This window comes from Chironomus tepperi, unplaced genomic scaffold, assembly GCF_022539635.2.
Source record: "Chironomus tepperi strain 1889 unplaced genomic scaffold, CSIRO-AGI_Ctep_v1 contig_257, whole genome shotgun sequence".
Classification (NCBI taxonomy): domain Eukaryota; kingdom Metazoa; phylum Arthropoda; class Insecta; order Diptera; family Chironomidae; genus Chironomus; species Chironomus tepperi.
The window spans coordinates 49,155-60,867 of record NW_027226379.1 but is presented as its reverse complement, the minus strand read 5'-3'; the positions used below and the strand labels follow the sequence as shown (position 1 = coordinate 60,867).

Genomic DNA, 11,713 nt, shown 5'->3' with positions numbered 1-11,713 from the left:
TATGCTCATAAACATACCAAATTTAATTCCCTTCCTTTGCTTCTCATTCCCCAGATTATTTCCGACTACTGCAAAAATGTTCATCAATCGAAACCATTCAGTCACATCATTATGGATTTATTTAAAAGAGTTGTTCAAAATATAACATTTCCGACACTTACTGAGCGTGAGGAGCGACAGGATAGAGATAATAATAACGATATACTGAGTATTGAGTCGTCTAATAAGGATGAAATCAAGTGAGTTTGAGGTTCTTTGAATGATTTAAGGGTGGGAGATTGGTAAAGGGTGAGCCAACCCTAAAGGGTGGTAATGGTCCAATGGTACATGAAACATGTGCCAATGGTACATGATGTGTCAACGGTACCTCATGTACATGGTACGTGCCAATGGTACATGGTGTGCCAATAGTACATGATGTGCCATAGGTACATGATGTGCCATAGGTACATGATGTGCCATAGGTACATGATGTGCCATAGGTACATGATGTGCCATAGGTATGCCAATAGTATCTTACAGCCAATTAGCTCACTATCCTACCCCATTCATATTCCATATCAAGAAGTATTACTTATCCTACTTAACATTGTCAATCTCATTTACAGAAGTGACACAGACTCCGGACGATCGTCAGATTATCGTGATGATAATCCACCACAATCAGCAAAACCGATGGATATAGAAGCATATAAATACTTCTCATTACCACGACCTAAATACAATAGCGTCAGCATGTCTAATATTCCGGAAAATACACAACCGTCACCAGACTACATTAAGCCTAAATTACGTGAAAATCCGTCTGAAAATCACCAAAATCCACGAGGCGGTCGACGATTTACTGTCGATGTATCCAGTAGCGATGTTGCAACAGCATTGGCTGATATTGGAATTACAAAGAGAACAATGTCTAGATCTAATTCAAATCTTAATGCAATTTATGAGGGCGAAATGAAAATTTCGACGCTTCCAAATATGAAGATTAAGAGAGATAATGTGCTGAAGCAAGGCAATGATAAGAAGGAATTATCAGGACCCGAATTCATTGTGGATTCAAATACAGAAACAAAAGTTCTTGATATCACTGATAATAAGGTACGGCAAGATAAATTTTAATCAAAATTTCATTATTTTAAGGTTCCTTTCCATTTTCAGTGCTTGAATAAAGGAACAGTCAAAGTTCTTTTATTAAATGGTAAAGTTTATGACATTATCTGCGATTCAATTTCAACGACAGCATTAAAGATCTTTGAAGCGATAATTCGTACGGAACAAATTCATGAAAATTACATTTTCGGATTGTGTGCTTTAATCGGTGGCGATTTTGTATTTTTACCAGCTGATTTAAAAATTTATAAAGTTGCACCACAAATGTGGATACAATCGTCAAATAAGAAGACAACGACGGATATTATATCATTCACTTTATATATGCGATTTAAATTCTTCTTGCCAACATTACGAATGCTCTCACTTGAGTCACGACATACTCTATATTTGCAATTACGTAAATCTGTTTTAGAAAATCATATAATTTGTACAGATGATGATTTGATAACACTTGGTGGATTGGCGTTGCAAGCTGAAGTTGGAGATTTTCAGGAGGAGGTAAATTAATGAGATTTATTGTAGATTTGAATAACTGCTTGTGTTGCTTGCTTCATAAAAATATTCATATTCTCACGGATTTTTAAATTTTAACGGTTTTGTAAAATTTGAATTTTAACGGTTTTGTTAAATTTGAATTAAATTCAGTTTGAATTTGATTTTTAACGGTTTTGAAAATTTGAATTTTAACTGTTTTGTATCATTTGAATTACTGAACTGTTTGTATTAAATTTGAATCTTAACGGTTTTGTAAAATTTGATCAATTTTGAATCTTAACGGTTTTGTAAAATTTGATCAATTTTGAATCTTAACGGTTTTGTAAAATTTGATCAATTTTGAATCTTAACGGTTTTGTAAAATTTGATCAATTTTGAATCTTAACGGTTTTGTAAAATTCAAATCTTTACGGTTTTGTAAATTTAAATCTTAACCGTTTTGTTAAATTTGATCAATTATAATCTTAACGGTTTTGAGTTTCATCAATCATTTCTTAACGGTTTTATAAAATTCAAATTTTTTACAATTTCTCAAATGATTTTTTCAAATATCTCAAATCCGTTGAACCATAAAACAAATTTTAATCCAATTTAATCAAATGAAAAATGAGTCACTCCATCCACCATTATTTACAGCAAGCACAAATCAACTTTAATCAAATTTACATCTCACAGAACACAGCAGTAAATTTTCATTTCTTTTCTTTTTTTCATTGCCATTTCCATTAGATGAAATATATTGAATATTTTACAATCTCACAATATTTACCCGATGGAGTTTATCAGCAGCAAAAAGAATTGGCTAGATATTTAAGGAATTCACATTATAGCAAACGTGGCCTTCATCCAACCGAAGCGGAACATAATTTCATAAGGTATTTACAGCGAATGAAAGATTATGGATTTCATTATTTGAGCGGAATTTGGGCACGAGATGATAAAATTGAATTGAGTGTCTATATTGGAATTGGATTAAATGGTATATGCATCTTTGAAAGATACAACAGTGATGTTATGATGAATGCAAAAAGAGGCCGAGATATTAATAAAAAAGGCAATAATAAGCGATTGCTTTATGAGCAATTTGATTGGTTGGAAATTGAAAATTTGTGCTTTTCTAAGCAAATTTTCTGTATTGTTGTACGAAAGCTGAATATTAATGGAAATAATAATAAGAATAAGGATCGTGTTAAATATAAAATCAAAATGGACAATAGGAAGTGAGTATATTGATTATTTTAATATTTAACGGTTTTGTAGAATTTGAAATTTTTAACGGTTTTGAAATTTTAACGGTTTTGTAGAATTTAAAATTTCTAACGATTTTACTAAATACAAAAAATTTAACTTTTTTTGTAAAATTGAACGTTTGGGAAAGTTTAAAATTCTAACGGTTTTATAAAATTTGAATTCTAACGGTTTTGTAAAATTTAAATTCTCTAACGACTTTGTAAAATTCAAATTTCTAAAGGTAAAAATTTTGGACTATTTTGTACGATTTAAAACGTTTAACGGTTTTTGTAAATTTTTGAACTTTTAACAGGTTTTAACGGTTTTATAAATTTTAACACTTTTGTAACGATTTGAAAAATTTTTTTTTTGTAAATTTGAAAAGTTAGTTCAAACGGACATTTGTAAAAATTTGAAATTTTAACGATTTTTGTAAATTTTGAAATTTTTGTAAACTTTAAATTATCTATCAGTTTTGTAAAATTTATCTTGAATATTTTGTAAAATTTGAAAAGATTAACGGTTTTGTAAAATTTAAAAACTTGCATACCTCTTTCAAATTTTACAAAACCGTTAAAATGTTGCAAATTCATTTTAGTTCACGAACTAACATCCTTTTATATTTCCATTCTTAATTGAAATTTTATTGAATTCTTCAATCGAAAAATTCAGTCTAAAAGCTAATAAAAGTCAAAGAATTTCAATAAAATCAGAAAAGTTAGTCAACAGAATAATAATAATCAAATAAATCGTCAATAACATATTCAATGACTTTCATCATCTTCCTTCCATATCAATAACATAAAAAATACTCATTTCTATTTCCAGGAGCTTCTTCGCATTCAACATTGCATCCGAACATCATAAGTTCTATATTAAATTGAAAAATAGTTTCATGTCTATAAAATCAATAGCTGATGAATTGAACATATCACTTAGCAATCAGGAAGTGTGTCCTGAATTGAATATCAAAATTGATAAAATATCAAAGACAACCGGACCGAGAGTTAGAAATTTAAAAAAGTCTGTACTGAATGATACAAGATTAATGAAATTAAAGGATCGAATTTTACGTCGCTCAAAGTCAACCGTATGCGACTTAAAACGAAGCATGGAACAAAATGTCAATGAGAATAATTTAAATAAGGAAGTCGAACGTCCTCAATTTCCATCTATGATTGATCTATCAATTAGATCACCAATCATAAGGAATAAGGTTAAAATGGGTACACGAGTATTTTCATCCTCCTCACAGCTCAATAAGTCGTTTGAGAGTTTGAGTGAGAATTATCAGGACATGCTACGTGTTGACTCATGGGGTGCACTTAATCTGAAACATTCGTTTGATGAGGAAAATAATGAGGCAAAATCGGAAGAGAATAATGAGGCTGTCGTCTTACGTAAGTAGTAATTAGTAGTAATTAGAATGTATTGGAAGTTGGGGGTTTGTTCGTGAGTGATGTAGCATTTAAATGCTAATAGACAGGGGCATCAATGGTCAAAGGTCGAAGTACGTGAGTGATGCATGAAATGGTAACAGTATGCATCACAAGGAATTAAGGATTTGGAAATCGAACTCAAGAAATCCTTGTAAATTGAATAATTTTAAGGAAATCTTTCAAAAAGGGTAGGCAGGGTGGGCTGGTTGATGTCAGTACCACACAGTGTTTGAGTATACTCATTAGGTTCATTTAAGTGACCACTTAAGTTAACAAATTTAATGCATTTAAACCAGGATGTGCCAAACAAATTCTTGAAGTATGGTTGTAAGAAAAACTCAAAGAATTTGTACGGTTTTTACCTGTTGCCTGTTATACTCAAAAAGACTGCAAACCTGATTCAGGCCTGCAGTTTTTGACCAAACCCTATAAAAGTCGGATTTCTGGATCCAATCCTTAATATTATAACATAAATTACTTAGTTTGCTGGTCGTACAGATCAAGTGTGATCCATGGGCTCCCTCAGTCGGCGCCTGAAGCTTGCTCTATCGCTGACTACCGCTCCTAGAACATAAAGGGTACACAACCCCAAATTTCCATACACATCACTCACAAATCAACCCCCAAAACTAAATCAATTCCATACTAATACTCATTCTTCTGTTTCTAATTTTAGATTCCAGCATAAAAAGCAACATAAATCATGCAAACAACTTTACAATGCCAAATGACACAATTCTATCAACATCATTAGCAGAAAAGTTTGAGAATTTATCATGCATCGGTGCCAGTGATCGAATCATATCCCAAATCAATATAATCAAATGTCCAGTCTTCTCCGAGCACTTGATACATAAATCTCAATCGTTAAAGGACTTAGCATTTAGTTCTAATGTAGATAGCTATATAACAGGATATTCAATGGGTATATCCATCATACAAGGACAAACAGATAATTATGTTTATGTCCGTGAAATTATCAAGAATGGACCAGGCGATAAGGCTGGAATACGAGTTGGTGATCAAATTATATCCGTTGATGGAGTTTCATTATTGAATCTGCCGTATGATAAAGCTTTAGAAATATTACAAAATACTGGAAATGAAGTTAATTTAATTGTATCGCAAATATTTAATAGAAAAATGACAAAACCACTCAATAATGTCGATGAAGTCGATGAGGATGCTATTAATAATCAAGAAAATATTAATAATAGTAATAGGAATTTTATTAATGACAATTATGAATTAATTCACACAAATCTCACAATAACACCATCGAAAAGTCTTCCAAATTTGAAAAATGTTGAGGATTATCAACAGCTTCCAAAAGTAAGTTGATTAGTATTTGTTTAGGGTTTAATAGGCCCACCGCTGGTGATCTTATTGATTATGTATGGATTGTAGATACTTTAAAAGGTTTGTAGTCAGGTTTCTTGGATTTGGTAATGCAGCTGATCAAGTTTGCAATGATTGACAACTTAGATGTCAGTTTTTGGAACAAGTACGACATGCTTACTGGTACTAACCACATATAGGCGGTTGTGTTGTAGGTACATACACTTACAACAACAACATATTACTTAGCTGAACTCTAGTATACCTTACAGACTAATTTTGCCCTAAATATACTTTAATTGAATCAAATTGGTACTAAAAAGCAGTAATCTGGTGACAAATGGTAGCTTTTTGCTGTGCCTGGTTTAGAAATTCTGTCAAAAATCTTCTAAGCTCTGAAAAAAGTAGCTCATAAATTTGTAGTATCACATGAATCCAAAGCTAAGCTATCCATATTCAGGAATCTTAACTACTCATTAGACATCCGAAAAAAGTATAGAAATTTCGCACAAAATCTAGCACAAAAGGATTCAAACCTACGCCCTCTCGAAATACAAATGCCAAGAGCTCTTATCTCCTGAACTGCCTGAAGTATTGTACTTTCTTACTTACTCCATGCTCCTATTTGGAGCTGAACAGTTTACAACAAAAGGCTATACATTTGATTCTGTTCCTGGCTATGTTGCCTAGTTTGTACAAATTCATCGTGCGGACAGCACGTTGAACTGACATTTTGTTATCACTGTTAACCGCCAAGGAGCTTTTGGATCTCGTGGCCGTCGTTTCCATTTTAGATTCCAAACAAGGAACGGAATCTTTTTAATTTGTGCAATTTTTAACAAACTTGTAAATTTACCTCAGGAATTTCAGATTTTTCTATGGCACCATTTGTATTGTACCAACTTGCAAATTCATCAACCCAAACCATCTACCTGATTACAAACCATTTCCTTAAAATCAACAAAATCTCTACACTCCATCCCCCACAATCTTATCTCAAACCCAAAAATCAATGACTAATTTGACTAATTCTTCATCTTCCATCTATTTATTTTTCATTTTTAGATTGTCGCAATAATACCAAAAGGCAGCATAAATATTGATATACCAAATTTAGTAGCTAAGCCCCCTCGAGCATTGGGACAGTCGAGAAAATATACAGGCGCATTAAGATATCCAACAACACCAGCAAAAAAGGATAAAGATTTAAGAATGACGATATCACCCAATATACATAAAACACATTTATCATTAGCGAGTGAATCAGATAGTTTAATAATATGACATGAATGAGTGAATATATATATATGCAAAGGCACTGGTCAATCACATCATTAGGATTTATGAGGACTGAATTATAAAAAAAAAAACATTTCTTGTATTTTATTTTTTTTTCTTATTAGATATTTTTAATCGAAACTAGTTATGATATCTTAAATACACACAAACACACACACACACACATTTCACATTCAAGCATATTAAAATGAATAATAATGAGAAATTTTATTCGCATATCAAAAAAATAAAAAAATAAAATAAAACAACTAAAGCATAAATAAGGAGCTTAACGTTATTTATCATTTTTTAGTGATTCTTGTTTTTTAGGAAATGCTTAATGTCCGTAATTTGTCTTGATGTTATGTTTCAAAATTGGACGCATTTAAACTCAATAGGGATTTAAATTTGGGACTTGAATGTGGACATGGCACGATATCAACACGGACTAAATTTAGAATAGAACTACATTTAGGTCTTTTTTAGTTTATAACACTTCATGGGAGTTCTGGATTAGTGATTGGCGGCTGACAAGATCAATAAGGATTCACAATTTATAAAAGATTCAAAATTTTAAGACTTTTTCTAAGGATGTGGATTGCATTTTTAGGTACACCAAGACTATCAATTGACGACCTTCTATTTTTAGGGGTGTCAAACTGTAGTGCTAAAGCATAAGATGATTCAGACATAAATCATTCCGTCGTACTAAATTGAGCATTTAAAAACATGCATTTATGAGCTTAAAGCATGAATTATTTAATAAAATGCGCTCCTATCCCACCCTCACCAGCCATTTCCTACTTATAATCTCTTTTATTCCAGCAAATAGGATTACTCGGCGTGCGAAAAATTTTTTGATTCCAATTTAAATTATTTATTTTCAGCTTCATAAATCTGAAAGGAAGTTTGACTTTAAAGAAGAATTCTCTTATTTTATTCAACAAATTTTATTTCATGCTGATAGCTTCATTGCCATTTCTCGTAATTTAATCTTATCTACTTTTCCAGTTCGTCCAAGTGGAAATGATTTTACAAAGTGAACGCCACCACGTAATTGACGTTGCTCAATGACTTTACCATGAACATGATCCTTAATTTGATTCTCGTTGATGTCTTTTGTCTCATCCGACACAACAAATGCATGAACAATGTAATTAATTGAATTTTTCTCTAAATATCCCACAACAGAACTGCTAATTACACCATCAACTTCATTAATCAGCGCTTCCATTTCATGTGGTATTATATAATATCCTTCATAATTCATAATTTCAACTTTACGGTCAACATAATGCAATCGACATTGATCATCAAAATATGCAATATCTCCCGTATGAAACCAACCGTCTGGAACAGCTTCGTCAGTCTTTTTTGGATCCAAATGATAGCCCGAGAATTTTGGCTCGGCTTTGATTAAAATTTCACCATGTTCATTCGGTCCAACATTGTTTCCATTGACATCAATCAACTGAATAGGATATGAGATGAAATTGAATTAATTTATGCTGGTTATTACGGTTTGTTGGGTTTAGGGGATGTTGGTAAATGATGTCATGGGATGGGATTTGTTAGATATGAGTGTATTTTTGATATGGAGCAGGTTGTAAGGCATATATAATCCAAGAACTCTCTCATGACCATACTCACTCTGACTACATGCAGTGGCATATCAATCATACCGAACCATTACCGCATTAAAGTATTCACCCCCTGAATAGAAAATTACAACCTTTTGTCCATCTACATCCTCATATCAAGCCAATTACACACATAAACTTGCATTAAGCTTCATATCTAATAACTCAAAATCAACCAACATAACAGAACATCCCCACAGCAACATATTACCATCCTACCATATTCCATTAATTAACATCACAAATCAAAGTACAAAGCATCACAAAGTAAATCCCTTAAAAACATGAACAATGACCATCAAATATTTACCTTAACAACACAATTTTGATTCAAATATCCAATATGAGTGTAATCACCAGTATTATTGCATGACACAATACTCGTCTCTGACAGTCCATATGTAACCCAAATTTCACCATTTGGTAAGTACGGTGCGAATTTTTCACATAATGGCTTTGTAGCTGCAAAACCGCTTATCATCCAGCATTCAATTGTCTCAAGTGGCTTTAAGTTCTTAAGCTCAAGTATATTGGATATTGTGAATGGCAGTGTTGTCAAATACGTGACTCTATATCGTTGGATTATGTCCACAAATTCATCGGCTGGAACCAACAGTTGGGTCGTTATGACATTTGTTGCATAGTTAAGAACTGCGAAGATTGTCGCATTAAATCCAGAAATCCAAAAGAGTGGTGAATATGTGAAAAATACAGCTGGTCTGTAACGTGGCAACTTCCAGCCTGTGAAGAATTGATTAATCATGTCGCGGTGGGTTTTGATGATTCGTTTTGGAGTTCCTGTTGATCCTGATGAGCAGATGACGCCGAGGATTTTCTCTGAACAGACGTATGGTGGACTGTGGGGATGGAAATGGAAGTGGAATTAGAATTTGGACATATATGGACTTGAGCTGCACAGTAGCTGTCTTGGTGGCTTGCTATGGACAGCTTTGTAGCATTTTGCAGCCATAAAATCAACTCCAATACTCACACAAAATTATCAACAGCTTTATAATCCCCATCCTTAATAATTTCCGTTGCACATTCGTATCCCTTAACTTTCTCCATAACTGTAATAATTCTTGCATTGCTCTTAATGTCATTTGCAGCTTCCTGAACAGTCGCCAGATTGGATTTGTCACAAAATATTAATTTTGGCTTTACGACTTCATAAATCTTGGATATGTCAAGAGTAGTCATAATCGGTGAAAGTGGACAGACTGGAATTCCCAAAGCATAACAGGCAAAGGCAACAGCCATGACATTTTCTGAATTATTCACGACCAGTCCGACAAAGTCGTCTTCTTGAAGATTACATTTCTTCAAATATTCAGCCATAACGACGATCCTGTCATGTAGTTGCTTACATGTCAATGCGATTCCTGAGTCGGCTGATATTTGAGCAACTGCTGATCCACGTTGATGAAGGATAGTCAAGATGAGAGCACCAAGGTTTTGGTTTGGATTGTAAATTGGATTGACTTTTGGTCCGTACCAAAGTTTGTTTTCAGCATCATATGTTGTGGTACACGAGGACATTTTGGATCTGTGAATGATAAAACGAAATTAATTATGGAATCATGATAAGCCTTGAATTCATGCAAATTTGTATCAAATTATCAAAATCAAATGGTCATTAATGCTGACCGACTTTGTTGACTGCCTGAATTTATTTTCAATTTTATGTATTAATATTCAATTTATTCAAATTATTTTTTGCAAAGCCACTGGACCTGAATAATTAAGCTCAATTTTGAATCTTGTAACAAATCCGATATTTTTAATTAATGAATTATTGTTGGATTAATTTAATAAAGCTACAAGCTACTCACATTTAATTTACAGACTTTAACTTGAATTTTGAGCAGCACAGAAAATTTTTTCCGAGTTGACAAAAGGAAAGTTTGAATAAAAATGAGAAAAAAAAGATGTCAAAGGATTCTGTGATTAAAAAATTTTCAAACAATTTTTATCTTCTTTGAACAATTTTTTATCAGAATCTTTCAACTTGAAAACTCAATAAGAAGCAAATATGCTGCAAGATTGTATGTGCAGATATGCATGATATTAGCAATAATCACATTATATCCTGTTTGAAAGGGAAATTGCATATTTTGTAGAGGAATTTCGACGATAAAAATTTAAATTTTACTTTTTAGATTGAGAAAAAATGATAAAAATCAGGGTTGTTGCTGATCTGGGAGGAATATTGGGTTATACTGCTCACTCAGTGATGCTTAGATTGGGTTTCAATACCATTTGTTAAGTCCAGAGACACAAATATGGACTCGACCAAAATTTAGCCGAATTTATCAGAAATCTTTCTGAAAATCGTCCGAATTCGGTTAAAATATGACAAAAATTTCGAATTTCGGCCGGTTCCATGGATCAGGTTTACTTAGACACACTACGAACAATCCAACACTAGATTGACGCCAGTCAGTTTAAAGTCAGATTCTCACAAATCCAACAACACTGCAGCAACACCAAAACTCATAAAAAATTCTCCAAAAACTCAAATTTAAACTTTCACAAGCAATTCCACCCGCACTTCTGAAACACCTATTGAATAAATCTTTACCTAACAATCGACAAACTTTGTCATTCAAAATCCAATCTTCCTCAAAAGATTTAACAGACGTGATGTCTCTGAATATTTGATGACAAAAATTCAGATTAATTTATATTATTTTTTTACGAAATACGTGATACTTACAGAGAATATACAGCAGGAGGAAATACACTTGTTGAAGAGTCACTTAAACAATTTGATGAAAAATTAATTTTTTTGATAAAATTTCCGTCAACAAAATTTGAAAAAAAGAAAAATTTCGAATGAAAATGAAGAAAAATTTAAAAGAAAAACCAAAGCTTGTTGAGACTAAAATTTTTGTGAGAAGCAAAACACAAAACCGAATTAAAACTTTTTTTATTTTTCAAGATCAAAAGATTTAAAATCAATTTGAGACATGATAAGTTAATTAAATTTTCTAGTCTTTAAAGTTTGAAGACATACTTGAAGAATTATGAAGTGTTTAGATGAAGTTTCAAGGTTGAATTAAGTAAACTGAAGGATGAAATTTTGTATCTGATGTGAGTCAACAAAAAAAGATTAAGAGATTCCAAGAACTGAAACGATAGAAGTCTGAAAATTAATTAAAATAGAACTCGAATAGAACA

General features: G+C 32.3%; 2 protein-coding genes across 3 annotated transcripts in view; one reads left to right on the top strand and one right to left on the bottom strand.

Moving 5' to 3' along the window:
• The window catches only part of LOC139091582 (uncharacterized), a 111,611-nt gene extending 104,437 nt beyond the window's left edge, over nt 1-7,174 (top strand). For both annotated transcript variants that reach the window (XM_070641725.1, XM_070641726.1), the window contains exons 6-12: nt 55-239; nt 609-1,098; nt 1,159-1,611; nt 2,338-2,828; nt 3,667-4,238; nt 4,954-5,609; nt 6,681-7,174. In XM_070641725.1, the coding sequence (XP_070497826.1) occupies nt 55-239; nt 609-1,098; nt 1,159-1,611; nt 2,338-2,828; nt 3,667-4,238; nt 4,954-5,609; nt 6,681-6,899 (3,066 nt within the window). In that variant the 3' untranslated portion in view covers nt 6,900-7,174. The remainder of the gene's footprint in view (nt 1-54; nt 240-608; nt 1,099-1,158; nt 1,612-2,337; nt 2,829-3,666; nt 4,239-4,953; nt 5,610-6,680) is intronic.
• Nucleotides 7,175-7,848: 674 nt separating this feature from the next.
• Nucleotides 7,849-10,072, bottom strand: LOC139091633 (luciferin 4-monooxygenase-like). The gene is made up of 3 exons (XM_070641782.1): nt 9,525-10,072; nt 8,844-9,390; nt 7,849-8,364 (listed from the first exon to the last, which is right to left on the bottom strand). Exons 1-3 carry the CDS (start codon nt 10,070-10,072, stop codon nt 7,849-7,851), a joined length of 1,611 nt encoding a protein of 536 aa, XP_070497883.1.
• Between the last annotated feature and the right edge of the window lie 1,641 nt (nt 10,073-11,713).